This window comes from Cavia porcellus, unplaced genomic scaffold (assembly GCF_034190915.1).
Source record: "Cavia porcellus strain 051 isolate PalLab524CR breed Dunkin Hartley unplaced genomic scaffold, mCavPor4.1 scaffold_3, whole genome shotgun sequence".
Lineage (NCBI taxonomy): Eukaryota > Metazoa > Chordata > Mammalia > Rodentia > Caviidae > Cavia > Cavia porcellus.
Genome location: NW_026947486.1, coordinates 67,507,588 through 67,525,666, shown reverse-complemented (window position 1 = coordinate 67,525,666; position 18,079 = coordinate 67,507,588). Strand labels below are relative to the sequence as shown.

General features: G+C 39.4%; 2 protein-coding genes across 2 annotated transcripts in view; one reads left to right on the top strand and one right to left on the bottom strand.

Moving 5' to 3' along the window:
- Window positions 1–599: 599 nt before the first annotated feature.
- Window positions 600–18,079, bottom strand: part of LOC101787577 (NACHT, LRR and PYD domains-containing protein 12) — a 42,545-nt gene continuing 25,065 nt past the window's right edge. Inside the window, exons 3-11 of the mRNA XM_063245572.1 lie at window positions 15,259–16,915; window positions 11,611–11,724; window positions 4,893–5,063; window positions 4,618–4,788; window positions 2,606–2,785; window positions 1,863–2,033; window positions 1,584–1,754; window positions 1,119–1,289; window positions 600–1,002 (exon numbers count right to left, since the gene is read on the bottom strand). Coding sequence (XP_063101642.1) covers window positions 831–1,002; window positions 1,119–1,289; window positions 1,584–1,754; window positions 1,863–2,033; window positions 2,606–2,785; window positions 4,618–4,788; window positions 4,893–5,063; window positions 11,611–11,724; window positions 15,259–16,915 — 2,978 coding nt within the window. The 3' untranslated portion in view covers window positions 600–830. The remainder of the gene's footprint in view (window positions 1,003–1,118; window positions 1,290–1,583; window positions 1,755–1,862; window positions 2,034–2,605; window positions 2,786–4,617; window positions 4,789–4,892; window positions 5,064–11,610; window positions 11,725–15,258; window positions 16,916–18,079) is intronic.
- Window positions 7,166–8,681, top strand: Tex13b (testis expressed 13B). Its single transcript, XM_063246650.1, has 2 exons — window positions 7,166–7,888; window positions 7,920–8,681. Exons 1-2 carry the CDS (start codon window positions 7,430–7,432, stop codon window positions 8,676–8,678), a joined length of 1,218 nt encoding a protein of 405 aa, XP_063102720.1. The 5' UTR covers window positions 7,166–7,429; the 3' UTR covers window positions 8,679–8,681.

Genomic DNA, 18,079 nt, shown 5'->3' with positions numbered 1-18,079 from the left:
TTAGCCAGACTTGTAATCAGGTCTTTATGCTGTTTTCATTTATATTTCAAGCTATCAAATTGGCTTTTGAATGTGGAATTTTTGCACTCAGCCTTTATTTGCTATTATTTGTTCTACTTCTGAATGCCAAAAAACAAATGGTAATTTGGTTAGCTGCCAACAGACCATATTTGTATTGTAATTAAGAATGATTTTGTGTGTCGTTCCAGCTTACTGAGCTAGGAGATGGTCACTGATCAGAAAGGGTCAAGACCTCTACTTTCTGTAATTTCAACATTACAGAGTCATCCCATTGAGTTTTAAAGATTACCAAAATGTACGCATTATCTACTCTATCAGGTATTAGACATACAAATAAAAAGAGCCTAACATTTATGAAGTACTTCCTATGTGCTGAGTAGTACTAGGTACATTCATAACTGTTGTCTCAATTCAATCCTCATGTTAACCTCAGTTAATCAAGTACCAGCATTGTCCCTACTTCACAGAAATTGAGGCTGAAGTTCAAAGATATTCAATAAAATATTTATGCAGTAGACGTTAGATCTAGTTTGGGGGCCAATCCTAGAAAAATCTAGATTCCATGTCCTTTTTCTTCTACTATGTTGCTTGCCTTAACAGTTAAAAACAAGGCTTCTTGTTCTCTGCCTGTCTCTATGATCTGTGTCCAAAGAGGGTAGGTCTATTGACAATTTCACTTACTCTACTATTTTTCCTTGGCATGCCTTGCCCTCAGTTTTTATCCTCTATCTTCACTGAAATGTGTTGTCAACAAATTCAACATGCCTGTCCTGACCTCTCTTTTCCACCCTCCCCATCACAGTGACTTACTAGAATGTCTGAAGTCTACATGTTGGATGACTCAGTGCATCACACAGCATCTGCACTCCAAAATCCTTGAGGTCATTTCCACTTAAGTCTAACAAGATTAGGTTTTCATTTCTGTAGAGGATAGAGGAAAGGGCTCCGCAACACGCATCTGTGAGGTGACATTCTGCTAACCTGCAAGAGATCAAATATTTGAGAAAGAAATCGATCTTATTCCAAGTTCCCTAATGGCTTTCCCTTTCATATACAAACTGGAACAAAAGCTCACTATAAAATCTCCATACACTTACCACAAAGTATGCAGTTTGCAGTAGGGGTGTTTTAGCCCTTCACACAGCATCTTCACACCCTCATCCCCTAGGGCATTGTCACTGAGGTCAAGGTCTCTCAGGTGTTCATTGGTGTAGAGTGCATTGCACAAATCCTGACAGCATGCCCCAGTCAGGTGACAGGTCCACAACCTGCCAGTAAGTAAAGTCTGACATCATTTAATCTATTTTGAGTAACTAGAAATTATGTTTTCCCATTAGCAAATGCACTAGGAAATCTGAGTGTTGTGTAAAAAAAAAAATCCCTTGAGTCAAGACTAAGCAGAAGTTGTGGAGAATGAATGATTTATTTCCTCTAAATTATTTGGTTCTTTATTTACTGCTTCCCTGGAGATTCACTCACCAAGCCAAAAAATATATATTTAATTTTGGAAGTTGCTGAAACATCAAGAAACTCTTCTTGTGGCTACAGTGCTTGATACTCACGCCAGATCCTTTAACTGACAGTCAGGCTGTTTCAATCCTTCACACAGTAATCTCAGTCCCAAATCTTCAATTTTGTTATTAATTAGAAGCAGTTTTGTCAGGGCCTGGGAGGAGATCAGAATTTGGGCAAGGGACTCACAACAAGTTGCAGAGAGAGAACATTCAGAAAGCCTGGAGGGACAGAGACACCAGGGTAGCTGTTAACTATAGCAGCAGAAAGTCCCAGTGACCCTTAAATTTCAAGGCCCATGAGAAGGACAAGGACAAGCAGATACTTACACTAGGTTTTCAATTGTGCACTTTGCATGCAGCAGACCTTCGCAGAGATGCTGTATTCCTATGTCCCCCAGGACATTGGCAAACACAAACAACTCTTTTAAAGTCTGCCTCATTTTCAGGAAAGAAGAAAGCTCCACACAACTAGCATCTGTGAGGTAACACTGACTCAAGCTACACACACAAAAAAAAAAAAAAAAGAAAGAAAAAGAAAAATCAGCCCCTGCCATCGTTTGTCTTTTTGGGAGTATTCTGCCACCCCACTGTAATTCCTCCTTTGAGTTCCTGCTCCAGATAACCTCTTTCACAGAACCCCTTGCTGAGGTCTCCAGGCCCTACCTGATATTTCTAAATGATCTACAGTATTCAGTATATATTGGTGTTATTAAGGGCAGTCCTGTCAAAGAACTTCTGGTAACTCCACCAATCCTTTCTTTTTGTAATTAATATTAAGTAATGTCACTCTTATAAACACAAAGCTGGAGTATACTGGAAAGAATATGAGGTTTGGAGACAGATTTTGAAGTCACATCATGACTCTACCATGGTGTAACTTTGAAGGAGCCACTTTTTAGCTGATCCTGTTTCTTAATCTGTACAAAAGAGATAAGAAAAGTAATCTTATATGACTACTATAAGGAGTGAATGAAGTGAGATAACTTATGGCAAGCACCAAGTACACAGCAGGCACTCAACAAGTTCAAAAGTCATTAGATGATGTGAGATATTATTTTTAAAAAACTTACTCTAATTTCTCCACATTACAGTTGGAATGTCTGAGACCCTTACAAAGATAGTTCACTCCTTTGTCCCCCAGAGGATTTTTACTCAAGTCCAACTCTGTGAGGTGTGGGTTACAAACAAGAACAGAGGCAAGATACTTGCAAATAGCCTCTGAGTTTTCCAAGAGAATGCTACCACGCAACCTGCAAGAAAGATGTACAGAGACAGAAGTGGCCACTTTAGCATACTACACAGAATATCTCATGAATAAAGAAAACAAAGAGCCATAGAACAAGACTCTCAGTCTTAAGTCTGTCATAGCATCCTATCCACCCCATCCTCCTTCATGGAGAGCACTTATGAAATGCTTCCAAAATGCACTCCACAGTAGGGACACAATAAATTTTGACTTTCTGAGAAAAGAAAATGGTTGGGAGGAAATATTGATAATCTAATCTCATTTTTAAATTCTTGTGTAAATTTAGCACACTATATCTCCTTTCAAGTTCCTGGGGAAACATTCTATAATCATCCTTAATACGCTTTACAGTCAAAAGTTCTTTTTTCCTCTCTTATCTAAATGTTTACTAGTAATTTTCCATCCTTAGAGAGACCCAGCCCATCCTCATTACTCACACAATATTCCTGTTTGGGGGAAGGTAAAAAAGTGGTTTTTAGTGGTTTCTCCATCTTCTCAATCTTTATTTCTCCATATTAACTTGTCATATTCCTTGAATCATTTTTCATTTTTCTTCCATCAGTTTCAACAATTTCTAGGCATATATTACAATTTTTGAATCCTCATTTGTTTTCTTGATGGACTATATTCCAATCTTACTCTTGAAGAGGACTCATACAGGATATATTTCTATCTGCCCAATTTGGAAATGTTAAGTGAAGGTACTTTGCACAGAATGAGTTCTCAAAATGGATTTTAGAAACATTTAATGATCTGGAGTTTTTGCTTGTAAAATTTCCACATATGTATTGTGATGGCTACTTTTATGCATCAACTTGGTTAAACCATGGTATCCATAAATTTGAGCAAATATTACTCTAGATACTTTTTTGAAGGTACTTTTAAAGATGTTAGCATTTTAATCAGCAAACTGAATAAAGTAATGTGTATATGCCTTGTCTAATCAGTTGAAGGTTTAGTGGAAAAACCTCTTCCTCAAAAGAGGAAATTCAGCAGCTTTTGGTCTTGAGATGCAACATGGGCTCTTCCCTGCATCTCCAGCCTGCCAACCTACCCTGCAGATTCTGGATTTGCCAACATCCATAATAACATGAGCCAATCCCTTTCAACCTCTTAATCGTCCTCTCTCAATCTCTTCTTTTCCTTTGTCTCCCTCCTCTCTCTTCTATCTCCCTTTCCTTCTGCCTCTCTTTTCCATTTCCTCTCTGTATTTCTCTCTCATTTTCTCTGTCCCCCACTCTGTCTCTGTCTCTGTCTCTGTCTCTCTCTCTGCAAGAGAACTCTAAATAATGCATATGTAATAACGACTATTTGATTAAGGTGAGTGGCATGGACTTCAAGGTTTGGAATTTGTGCCTTTGCCGTATTTTTTAGTCTAATGATATTGGGCTTTCATTTCTTCCAATGCTAAAATATGGATCATAATCTGGACCTTCCAGAGATACTTTGCAGACTAAAGGAAATAATACACATGAAGCACGCAACACAATCTTTAGTACAAAGTAATTGTTCAATAAGTGTGAGTCATAATTGTCATTGATAATACTGTCGCTTGCCACTTTTTTAAATTAGTGTTAGTATATAGTTCAGGCTGGCCTTGAATTCACTATGTAGCCCAGGCTGGCCTCAAACTCACAACAGTTCTCCTGCCTCAGCCTCCCGAGTTCAGGAATTACAGTCGTGCACCACCACACCCTGCCCAATACTAATACTTTTATTCTTCTTTATATTCTTTTGGATGAGTTCTTGACCTGTGTTTTGATCACAGGATATCCATCTTGAAGTAAGTGGTGTAAAAATATTCCTACAGAATGGAAACTAACAGTTACAACTTACTTGAGCTTCTGTAGTTTGCAGCGTGGGTCTTTTAAACCTTCACAGAGCAATTTCAAAGCTGAAGCTTCCAGTTTTGTTTCACTAAATTCCAACTCAGTGAGCCGCTCATTAGTGCTAAGAACAGCAGCTAGTGCCCGACAAGAAGCAGATGAGATAAGGCATCGGTATAACCTTTAGAAAACAGAATTACTTCATTATCTTATTCATGCCCCCCAGAAGTAGAAACTCACTGAAAAATGGTATGATTGCGAACAAGAAATTACTCTATCAGTTACCTCAATGCCTGTAGAATACAGTTTGGTTGTTTCAATCCCTCACACAGATGCTTCACTCCTGAGTCTTCCAGGGTACTTCTCACAAATTCCAAATCTGTCAGATAGTGGTTGGTTTCAAATACTGAAGAGAGATCCCTACCACAAGAAGCTGTGAGATGGCAAAAAATCAGTCTGTATAAAGAAAAAAACATTTAGGAAAGGAAATAAAATACAGTTTTCTTTAAAGGTATTGATTTGTACCTTACTAATGTAACAAATCCTTTTAATTCATTCAAAGACTAATTTATTGGATGCTTACTACTGTACCAGGTGCTCAAAATAGAGAGCGTATTTAAGATACACTTATTCCCTCAAAGAATGCACAGGTAACAGGGGAAAAACATTCTAGAAAATTATAGATTATAATGCAGTGTGAAAAATACTACAAGAAGTATGTACAAATATTTAGGAACACAAAGATTTTACAAATCAGTTCAACTTAAAGTGGGTTTGGAAGTCAAGAAATAGCTAGCTGTAAGGGGAAGAAATGCTTGAGTGTCTATGGAAATTAAATACAAGGTGGATGAGAACAGGAGTAGAGAGAGTAGAAAGATCTAAGAGAAATCCATGCATGAAGCAACCTGTGTATAGGCAAGGAAGCAAAAGTATAGATGGCTCGTTTGAGATACTGAAAACTATTTGCTATGGCCTATTTTAAAAGACTGGGAAGATCTATATATCAAACAATTCTGTCCTAGGTAGGGAAGGGTGGGACTATAGGAAGATATGTGCATTCCAGAAATCTAAAAATTATTTACAATGATCATTTGTTATTGGGAAAAGTTTTCTTTTAATTTGGGAAAAACAATACATGCTTATTCCAAAAAAATTACAATAGAGAAAAATAAAAAATAAGGCTTCTCTCCCCCAAAATTCTATATTCCTATCATCCAAAGATGCCCACTATTAAAGTGTTGTTATATAAGGTTCAGATCTTAATGAATGCATACATATAGTTATATTTTCTTTATAACAAATTAAATTGGAAAAGGATGTATTTCTTAAACAATTAAAAAAACTTTTTCCTGACAGATACAGCAGCATACTTGTAATTCCAGCTACTGGAGAAGCTAAATTAGAGGATCTGAAGTTCAAAGTCACACTTGGGAATTTAGCTAGACCTTATCTCAGAAAGGGGGCTCTAGGGTTGTGGCTCAGAGGCAGAGCACTTGCCTGTATTCAACCCCCAGTGCCACAAAAACAAACAAAAAGATCAACAATTTTTACATGTACCAACTCCCTACGATGAATGTAATCATTATACACTGCAAGAATGTAATAATAAAAACAAAATTTTTTTAAAAACAACAAAACAAACAAAAAATCTTTTAGCTAATGTTGCATTAAAACTCCCAGAGATAACTACTGTTTAATGTGGTATGTATCCTTCTTCATTCATTCTCCAAGATTATAGATGCACACATCAATATTTATGTATATGATTAATTTGTGCATTTTACAAAAATCAGATCATAAAAAAATTACTTTTTCAGTTTTATACACACTTTTGTCATTTGGTCCTCATCACAGAAATTCACTTACAGCACAATGTCATACAGTAAGTGGCAAAACAGGATTCAACCTATGATCTGTAGTTCATACTACAAGCCTCATAAACTCATTGAAGGTATTAAGAGTTATAATCAGATTACTCTGGTGACAGGGTAGAAGGAGAGAATGATTCGATATCAGAGAGCTGCAATGAGAGAAGAAATGAGGAGTAAATGAGGGTGGGAAGTGGAAGTGAACAGATTCAAACCATATTTTTGGGAATGAAAATGATGATTTATAATCATTTAGGTTGACCATAGTGTCCAGTCAAGTGGCCAGTGGGAGATAGAACTGTTCCTTGGCTACACCCTCTTCCTTCAGGGGCTACTGGAACTCACTGAAAAGGTTAGAACTACTTCCTGTTCTACAACAGTTTCCAATTCTATCTCTAGGAGGAGGGCCCAGGACATGGAATAAACCATTAAAGTGGGAGTAGAACTTTTGGACTTGCTTACAAAAGCTTCGTTTTCTTGGTTCTGAGTCTTTTCTTACCAGTCTCATTTCTTCCCACCTTCCAGGGCTTTCACCCATGTGGTAGGTTCTTTTGTGTCCCACAAGAGAGAAAGACCTTGCTTTCACACTCCCTCCCACCCCTGTATTCTCTGGAAGTTGCAACAGTCCAAAAGTAAAATTCTAGACAGTTGGCCTCAGCACTTCCTTTCCTTGGTGTCGCAGGAAGAAGAACTACCCTCCTGGCCCTGGTAGGCAGGGGTGGTCAGCCTGTACCTCTTCTGGGCCCTGGCTAAAGAGTTATGGCCACCTTGGGAAGTGTCATACCGTAGGAGAAAGCCTGGCCAGGGAGTCATTCTGAGGATCAAGACTGAGGAGAGGAGGGGTGGGAGGTAACTGAGGGCCACCTCCTGAGAGGAGGGCCTAAGACGAGGGAAGGGACAACAGTTTGATCTATCCCAACAGGGCCAGCAAAACTACTAAGGCCCTTAACCATCATGGCCTTGAAACCTGAGGATCCTTATACCGGGTTCCGGCATAGCTCAGTGGTAGACTTCATTAATGAGAAGATGGCCAGGCATGTGAAAGGCCCTGAGTTCTACCTTGAAAATCTGTCTCTGTCCTGGGAGGAGATAGAAGACAAGATCAAGGCCATCCTAGAAGACAGCGAGGTGCCAAGTGATGCTCAAGAGGCCTGTACCTGGAGCAGCTTGGCCCTGGCTGTGCGATTAGCTCACCTGCAGGGGCACTTACAGGGGCGCAAGGTGCAGTGGCTGCATGACTTTATCAAACTGCACAAGTCAGCCACTCATGCCTTGGAGTTGGATCTGAAGCAGCTCACAGAGGAGCAGGAGGTGGAGCGCAAGGAGGCTGCCTTCCAGCTGCAGTTGGCCCATGCCAAGCTGGCCCAGGCACAGAAAGAGAGAGAGCTGCTGAGATGGAAGCTTGTGCAGGTGGTAAGATAACTCCCACTAGACCCCATTCCAGCCTTACACCTATACCCCCACTGAATCCCCACTCCCAGAACATGTCTCAGCCCTGCCCACTTCTCTTCAGGAGCTGAGGGGTCTTTCAGGGCCAGCTGTGGAGGAGCCAGACCTGGCTGCTGTTGGAGAGGTGGAGATACTAGGAGCAGGTGAGAAGCAAGAGGTGGAAGGAGCTGAAGCTAGTGCTACAGGTGGAGGAAAAGAAGGAGAAGAAGAGATGGATGTGATTAGCACAGCCCCAGAGGAGGATCTAAGTGATAGTGTCCTGCAGTTTCTTGGAGTTGTCCAGCAGAAAAATTACACCTCTGCTACAGAGAGGGAGGGTAATACTAGGCCTATAGAAAAACCTACGCTTTGTCTCTCTGGGACCCCGAAGGCCGCATCCACAGCCTCACCGGATCCCCTACCTGTCCAGCTCCCTGCCTCTTTCACATACAGCTACTCAAGCCCTTTGTCCTGTTTCCCAGCTGCATCCTCCCCACCTCCACTAGCAGCCACGATCACAGCACCTGTTCCACCTGAGGTGTCCTCCCACTACTCAGCCTCTGATTTCAGCTTGTGGTCTGATGTGTGGGCTCAAGGAGTAGACCCTCAAGAACACCAGAAAAAGAAGAGAGACTTGGAACTCCAGCAGCAGAGAAAAAGTCCATTTTTTCGCAAGCCTGGGGATTGGAACTGCCCTTGGTGTAAGGCCATGAATATCTCACGAAGGGAAAATTGCTTCCGCTGCAGGAGGGGAATCTGGTTGCAAAGCCCTTAGTAAAATAAGCAACATGCAATGAAACAAACACCTCAATGAGCAGTCTATTTTCTGATGTGGGCAGCCTGTGTTGAGTGCCAGGGGTGAGGGTGGGAATATGGAGCCAAATAAGTGAGAGAGAGTTGGGTGGGAGTTGGAGAGGATGTACTTGGTGGGACGAGACACGTTTAGATGACGATCTCTTTTGTATTCCATGAAACACTCCAGAACTGCTGCAGCTTTGTGTGTGTGTCTGCACATGCATACATGTGTGTGTGCATGGATGTCTCCCCATCCTAGTGTCTGGTGGACCTAACAGCTACATTTATAAACTCTTCTACCACCCCACTACCATGCCTAGGACTTAGCCGATGAGAGTAGGTGGGCATTAGATCATCCTGAACCACACAGCTTCTCAGGCTTGACAAACTGAACAGAGGCAGATTCCATACTCAGAATGGGGGGCTGAGCAGTGGAGTAGTGGGTTGCTTGGAATTGGGGCTGGGGTCACAGGCACAAACACTGAGACCTAGCTCTGGCTGTTAGGGAACAAGACCAAGTATTTTACCAGGGGTGTTATTTAGGAGATACTAGTATAGCCTAAGGTCCAGGGAACAGAAAGGTATAAAAGAGTACAGAGGAGCAATATAGTAGCTTCAGAGAGCTGTGGAGAGTTGTGGTGACTGCAACTTTCCTATGTGAACATCCACTTTACCCAGACCCCCTTTTCTTTATGTTAATGTGAGTGCATTCCTGCTGTGGGTAACCAGATCATTTCCAAGCTAGAAATTGGAACCGGAAGAGCAATTTCAAACAACAGATCTTCAAAGAAAGGGTTGGAATTGGCTGCAGAGTCACAGGGTTTGGCAAGTAGCATGGATTCCTGCATCCCAAGAGTCCCCAAGGGTGAACTGAATAGGAGGCTCCTGTTCAGAGAGTTATATCAAAAGAAACAAAACAGACTCATGGCTACAGGTCTACGTCAATTTTGTGCTTGACTCAAATTAGCACAAAGAGATTTGCTACCCTTAAGGGAAACCAACAGAGTTGTATACAGAGGATTCCAGCACCAGCTACAGGCCATACAGTCTCATAAGGAGAATCTTCCCAAGTTCCCACTGGGCAGAACCAGAGACAGTCAGACCTCAACAAGGAACTCACACCACTGTCTTGGAGATGAGTCAGCAACTGAAAGTATGCATAAGGTTTGCTAGTCTAGACTGTGGGCCAAAGCACCATGATCAGTATGGAAGGGAGCCACAAAGCTCTTTGTGAATTCAGAAGTCTAAAATAGCACAGAAACATATGACAGTAGAAAATTACTTCAATTGTGGGTGTTGGTGGAAAGTTCATTTGCTTATCCCCCTCTGATAAATATAGCTATACAAGGTGTCCTTGAACTCTTAGGTAGAAGGATGAGGAGCGGTTACACATGAACTAGACTGCAACACAACCAAGGGAGGAGCCTTGGACTTAGAGACAAGGAAGCTTTCATGGCCTTGGAACATCTCTGTGGCAGTAGAGGTGTGACTTTGGATTGTCTCCTGTTGGGGGATGGTATGGATAATCACCATCAGTATTGGGGGCCAGATATCTCTCTAGATTACACTTTTCAGAAATATATTTGGGCTTATTTATCTCTTACCTTGCTTTAGGACAGGATTTCTTTAACCTGAGTACTCTTGACATTTGGAGTTGGATTATTTTTGTTGCTGAGGGCTATGTCTAGACATTGTATGATGTTTATCAAAATTCCTAACCTCTGCACACTAGATGTTGGTGGCACCCTCCCTCCCACACACACACACAGCCCCTCAGTAGTGACAATCAAAAACGTTTCTCCTTACTGCCAGATATTCACCAGGGGGCAAAGCACTCCGATTTGGGAATGATGGAGGCAGTGAAGTACTCGGGAATGGTAAGGAGCTCTGTAAGATAGGAGTTGAAAAATGTCCTTTAGGTCTGGCATTTATTTTGGTCTTCTTCAAGATAGCTCATAAGAGTGACAGGGTAGGAGCCAAACTACAAGACTGAAGAGTATAAAGGAAGTGAGAAAATTGAGTCAGTAAGAGGAAGCTCTTTTCAAGGGCAAAGGCTGGCTATAAAAGGATGAATTCATGTAGAATACATGGTTGAGAGTTTTTCTGGATATAAGAGAAACCAGAGACATGGAGAAGGTGGTAGAAGAAGACAGCTTTACAATACAAGCAACATGAAAGCCAGGTTTGGTGGTGCATGCCTATAATCCCAGCACCCAGGAGACTGAGGCACGAGGATCTCTGTGAGTTCAAGAGCAGCCTGGGCTACATAAAAGAACATAAGTTTATTGACATCAGTGGATTTTAAAAAATCATTTCTTCTTCTGGGATGGGACTAGAGAAAAATAGAAATGATTTATATGGCAAAAGGATAAGAAACCAAGGGGACTCTGGTCTATGTGCTTGTGATGTGGGCCAAGTACTTAGACATGAGTAAGGATGCAAATCAGGACAGGGATGGTGACTTCTCTTAGCATTTTGAGGAGTGATTGTGGAATACATAGTGGGGCATGAAAAAAGAGAAAAAGACCATCAAGATGCATGGATTAGGATATAGCTCAAGTGAAAGAGAACTAAAAGAAATGATGGTAAGAGTCTCTCATAAAGAGGAAGAGGGGCAGATCTAAGGGGGGCCCCAGACACAAATCTCTCAGGCATTAACAATTTCTTACCCACTCATTACAGAGAAACAGAACACACAAAAGAGGGAAAGGCAGGAATGATGGGCAGATATTTGTCACTGACTTCATCTTTCATATTCTAAGCTTAAAGCACTTTTTCATTTGCTGCTTTGCTGTGGAAAGATTGAAAACAAGTGAGACTTTGTTTACAAGTCCAATCATCTGGGAGGACAATTTATAGCAATTCAATCTTTTCCTGAAAATTCCTTAGAGTTTAAGCAAAGTTCAACTTACTTCAAATCTTTGATTTTACAATTCGGATTACACAGTGCTTGACAGAGCAAGTATAGCCGAGACACTGGCAAATTTCCCAGCTTGAGGGACCTAAAAGGGATAAACAAAACAAAACTTTAAGCAAAAGACTTATTTGAGCTTCTTTGTCCACACTAGTACTAATTTACTCCTTATAAAACCTAACAAGGTACGGTCCTAACTTAAATTAAGGCAAATATAATGTGCTCAAAGTCATAGAGATAGATAGGTACAGAACTGAAGTTACCACTCAGGTCTGACTCCAAGACCATGCAATTGTGTACCAGGCACCAAGGTAAGCATTGTTTCTTAATCCAATGACAAGTCTTGTAATCACCATTTTTCAGAAACTCTAAACAGGTCAAGCAACTTGCTCAAGCTATCTAACCAATAATTGATTATTGGGTAACAGTACTAAAAGAAGAATATAGTAATCAAAACCCAGGAAAGTTCAATAGTAACTTCTCAGATAATATGATTAGAAAAGGAATATTTTGTATTAAACTTAGGAAAACTATTTAAGCCTTCTGATAAAGGTAATAAAGGTTGATTGACTTTCTGGAAATCCAAAGTTATCCATAAATCCCTTTTGCTTTTATCAGTGTTTAAATTTATTAAATATATTAGTTCCTCTTTTACTTTACAATGTACAACTTGATTAAAATTGTCACTAATTCAAGTCCTTGTAGCTAAGGTTTTTTTATAATTCTGAGTCAATTTAAACTCTTATCCCCGTTCCCCTCTAGTTACAAGCATTACTCTTGCTGCACCTCCCTTTCCTTCATCCCAATTTCCCTCAAACACAGGTACTCCATGCTCACCTCTACTGCTAATCTATTGCCCACTGAGGAAATACAACTATAAAATATGAGACTTGGGTCAACACGCCCTTGAAGTACAGCCTTCTGCTCACTCTCTTCTCTAAGTCTCCTACCACTCAGTTGATCCCACAAGTAAGGGGAAAGACATTGTCCCTCTTAATTCACTAATAAGAAGAGACAATTATAAGCCCTCTTTTCTGCTGTCTTGTTTACTTTCTTGTTGCTGAAACAAAATACCTACCATGCACAAGTGAAAGGACAAAAAGCTTATTTTAGCTTACAGTTTGTACTGGCTTCAATCCATTGTTGGCTGGCTCCAAGGCAGGGCAGCAAGACAGAGTGGGCATGACAGAGAAAACAGTTCATACATGGCAGGCAAGAGGTAGTAGCTTTCCTTTTTCTTTCCCTTTTATTCCTTCCAGGCTACAAACCCATTGAATGGTGCCACTCACACCCAGGATAGGTCTTTCCTCTTCAGTAAATCCATTACCCACACTTAGAATTATGCTAAACCAATCAGTATCGCACACCCAAGATTTGGTCAACCCCAAAAGCCTCACCTATAAGTGCATGAGGCTTTAAGGAGATAGTTAAATATAAGTCATAACATTGCTTTAATCAGCAAGTCTGTAGAATTTTATTTTATAGTGTAGAGTCAATGTTCTAAAAGTGGTTTATTCTGTGTGTGAACAATGTTTTCCCAGGACTTTTTGTTAAAGAAGCTACCTTTTCTCTAGCATTTTTTTAGTCTCTTTGTCAAAGATCAGCTGGCTAAGAGGTGAATGAGGCTTTTTATATGTCTTCTATTCTGTTTCATTGGTTTCCATATCTATTTTTTGTGCCAGTATCATAATGTCTACTGGAAGATACAATATATAAAACTCTTGAAGATATGGACATTGGTAAGTACTTTCTGAACAGAACCCCAATTGCATAACACCAAGAATCAACAAATGGAATTATATCAAATTGTAAAGCTTTGCACAGCAAAAGAAATAGTCAACAGAGTGAACAAACAACCTACAGAATGGTAAAAACATTTTTCAGTTACTCCTTGGGCAAAAGACTAACATTTAGAAAATATACAAACTAAAAAATTAGACCTCCCCAAAATAGGAAGAATACACCAAAAATTGAACAGCTGAAATGAATAAATACTTCTCTAAAGAACAAATACAAATGGCCAATAAGTACATGAAAAAAATATTCACTGTCTTTGACTATTAGAGATATGAAAATCAAAACAACACAAAGATTATGTCTTACTTCATTCAGTAAGAAAAGCTAATATCAAGGACTCAAGAAACAAATACTGGAAAGGTTTAGAAGGGAAAGGAAATTTTCTAAATTGTTGGTGGGAATTTAAACTAGTAAAACCACTATGAAAATCAGTATGGAGATTCCTCAAAACACTAAAAATAGAAATTCAATTTAACCCAGCTATACTTTCCTTAGTATCTTCTCAGAAGAGTTGAAGTCATCATAATACAGTGATATATGCATACGTTTGTTTATAGAGGCACAATTCACAATGCTTAAATCATGGGAGCAACCTAGATGAAATGCATAAAGAAAACGGGGTATGTATGGACAATGAAGTAAATACCATTCAGCCATAAAGGAGAAATTTGATTCATCCTTCAGACACTGACAGGCGACTATGACTGCTTTTTACACAGAATAACATAGCCACATTGTCCATTTTGGTACAAGTAGGAAAATGGATGATTTTGAGATCATAATGCTAAGTGAACAGAACTGAACACAGGTTAAGTAGAGCATGGTTTGTCTTATATGAGAAACTCAAAATACAAATGATTCAAAGAGTAAAAAGGAGAGATCATAGCAAACATAAAGTAACCTTTATGAAGATGGGAAGGGGATCAGAGAACGGGGCAATGAGCAAAGATGGGAAGAGAGGAAGTAAAATGGTCAAGATTTAATGTGTATATGTATAGAGGTACCTTGGCTAATGAACAATTTGTTCTATGATTTTGAGAAAAATGTTTGTGTGAGAAAGATGGCTACAATGAAGTGGTCACTGATACAAAGTTCACAAACAAAAACAAATTTGTCAAATATTTTTTATTTGTGAACCAAAGTGTTTGCAAACAAAAGCAGTCATGAACCAAAGTACCATTATAATAATTCCCAAAAATAAGTGGAATTATTACATACTAATAAAAATAAGTTGATAAAATAAAATAAAAGTGGTTTACTGCTCTTTGACATTTATCTCTCTATCCTCTGTGAAGGTTTAGTGGACTTTACAAAAAGATACACTAGCTCTGCCCCCTACTAACCTAGAGCTCTTTGAGGCATCAGTGATGAAGTATGTGTGAAGAAGAATAACAATCAATCTAATAATAGGTTTGCAACATTTTCCAGAATGGCCATCTACACCAAATAGCAGAATCCTTAATTATAATATTGATGAAAAATGCTTATAACACTTTGTAATTATAAAGCATATCTACAGAATGACAGTGACTACTACTGCACAAGCACAAGTATGTATGTGCACAACAGATGCACGCACATACACACACACTCTTACAGTGACTAAGTGCAGTGCCTGGTATATAATAAGTGCTCAAAAATGTTAGTTTTCCTTCAGAATCTACCTAAGTCCGTGCTCAATGCATGTTAGATAATCAATAATTCCTTACTCTACTGATTTATATAATATATGAAAAACTGAGATGACTATTCACAATGCTAGAAATGATCATGTGCCTAAATACATAAATAAATAGGCCTATTATCTGTGAAAGCCAAAAATCCTAGAAGAAAGCATAAATATACTCACCGAGTAAATGTTAAGGCTGGTGGCATGAATGCTAAGGCTTGTACTTCTTCATCAAATCCAAGTAGATGCTGACACTTCAGAGACATTGACAGGTAACTAAAACTGCCTTTTACACAGAACGACATAGCCAAAAGGTCCATATTTGTATAGGTAGATTGAAGAAACATAATTGACTGTAAATTATCAATTATCCTTCTTGCAAATTCTTCTTCCTGCATCTCATACAAACAGTGAAACAAGTCCACTAACTCAATCTCTAGCCTAGAATACTTATCCTTTATTTCTCTCTCAGTCCATCTCAGTAACTCTTCCCTAAGTCCTGGAGACACTTTTCTTCCAAAAGTATTTTCCACAGTTTTTCCTTTTCCTTTATGTAAAAGGCCAAATAAGAATTGTATCATTAGTGACGAAAAACCTTTTCCATATTGGAATATTTTTTGCCATGGTTTCCCCTTGTGATCACCAAACAAACAGCTGTTCTCATTCTTCAGGGCATAGAACACAGCAGTCAAGAACTCTTGGAAACTGAAATGAAGAAAAGTGTAGATATTAACACCTCCTTCAGCTTTTTTCAAAAAGTGAGCAAGAAACAGGCCACTGATATCATAAGCTCCTATCCCATGTCTTCTGAGGTCACTGACAGTAAACAGAACCTGATGCTTCTGCAATCCCTCTGCAGCCAAAGAGCAAAGACCCCACAGGCAACTTTGTCCCTTCCACACTGAGATGCCTATAAGGCTTTTAAGGCACTTAGAAAAATAGAACAGATACATGTCAGTCATGGTCTGAAGAGACCTCAAAAGAGTCCTATCATCATCTACTTGTGATTGTAGGACACTACATAACATCCAGGAGACTAAAGGAAGAGAAGATACAATGTCACTGCCTTTACTTCCTTGCAAACTACAGAAGACTTCCATTGCTGCATTAGCTTCTAAAAACTGACTCAAGAAATATGCTTTTTTTTCAGCATCTGTAAACCATAGTATCTCTGCCTGGATAGGCTGTTTTAACAGAGAATGGAGCTTCTTCATTGCTGTAAGTCGAGCAGTTATCAAGAGAGAGGATTCAGGTAATAACTTCTTCCTCAAAAAACTGCATAAGAGTGTCTCTACTGGCTTCTTCTCCCAGGGATTAACACTAAAATCCTCTTCCTGATCACATATAGGATACTGCAGCTCAGGAAATCCATCAAAAATGAATAGAAGCTTCTCTGGATATCTAAAGATAATGTCCAGTTTTGGTCCACTTATATCCTGAAAAGTATCAGTGACCAGGTCAGCAGCACTAAGGTTAACAGTATGGCTTATTTCTCTGCAGTTGATGTAGATGAGATAGTCAAATCTGCCTGGAGTTACCATTCCTGCTGCCCAGTCAAACATAAACTTCTGTACCACAACTGTTTTCCCAGTCCCAGGACATCCCTGAAGCACCACAGTTCTAGATGAGGTGGAGCCTTCTTCATTAGGATCAAATACATGTTCCATGTCTATAAAATGATCTTGCTGAGGGATTCCATGTGGTGTCTTTTCTGATACACCATGCTCTTTTACAAGAAGCAGTCGTGATTTGATATGTTTGCACTGGTGGTAACATTTATCATCTCCAAATTTCAGATATTTTTCTCTTAGATGTTTCTTGTACAATTCTCTGTAATCTAAAGAGGCAACACCAAGAATTAATAATCATAGAATCCTAAACAACAATGCAAACAACTATGACTAATACCACCATCACCATCTCCACTTAGATGCCTCAAATTTTGCATATTTAAATCTGAGATTTTGGTTTGTACATCTCCTTTATTCTCCAAAACAATCCTCTACGGGAATCTCTAATCTCAGATAAACAGTGTCATCTAGTAGCTTAGGAAAATGTTAGGAGTCATCCTTTTTTGTCCTTTAAATTCTCTACATATCAGTCAATTACCAAGGGCTATCATTAATGTCTCAAAAGTAATTCTCAAATTCATTTATTTTTCAGTGTGTTCTCAAATATCACTTACGTCCAAGGCATTTAGACTTTCCTAGACTGCTGAAACAGCCTCCTTCTTGTCTACTCTTGTCCACCCATGCCCAACAGCCACTGTGAATTTCTACAAATACCAACTAGATCCTGAAAGAGTTTTTGGCGCAATAAAAAAGAGAATATAAAGTAAAAACAGCCTTTATTCCAAGGACATGAAGAGAAGTCCATGACCACCAGTGGCCTGGCTTTCTCTACCTGAACGTGGGGTATGGGATATACATATAACCTCTGACCATGGATGATGCTTATGGAGGGCATTGATGAGGCACGAGGAGCTGATTGGAATTTTCTTCACCCACAAACAGGAGGGAAGTTGCAATTAAGGCTGAGGAAGAAGCAGGAAGTGATAGGCGTTCCTGCTTTGGCCTTCCACTACGTTAGATCACCGCTGTAACTGTACAGTAATTTATTCTAGTGCGAGAACCTTTCAGATCCTACCATCACTGTGTCCAAAATCCTTCAAGAGCTTTTCATTGCATTTGGTACAAAATTCACAATCCTTACCTCATCCTACAGGGTATTCTATGATCTGTTCCTACCTACCCGGTACTCCAGCTTCATTTTGTATCTTCTCCTCACTTCTTCCACTAAGGCCACAATGACCTAGTCTCAGTTTCTCAATAGCTCAATATTCTTTCCTAATTCTGAGCCTTTGCACTAGCTATACTCTCTACCTGGAACATTCTTCCTTCTGCTTTTTCCATGGAGAGCTTCTTCTCATCCTTCTATCTCATCCTATTATTTCCTAGAAGAGGATTTTGCCCAAATATGTAATTAAAACAAATCCTATTAT

What these genes read in the sequence shown, in the direction of transcription:
- Tex13b (XM_063246650.1), top strand. Translation starts at nt 7,430, where the DNA reads ATGGCCTTGAAACCTGAGGATCCTTATACCGGGTTCCGGCATAGCTCA. An exon ending in GATGGAAGCTTGTGCAGGTG is followed by an intron (nt 7,889 to 7,919) that starts GTAAGATAACTC and finishes ACCCCATTCCAG; the next exon opens with CCTTACACCTATACCCCCAC.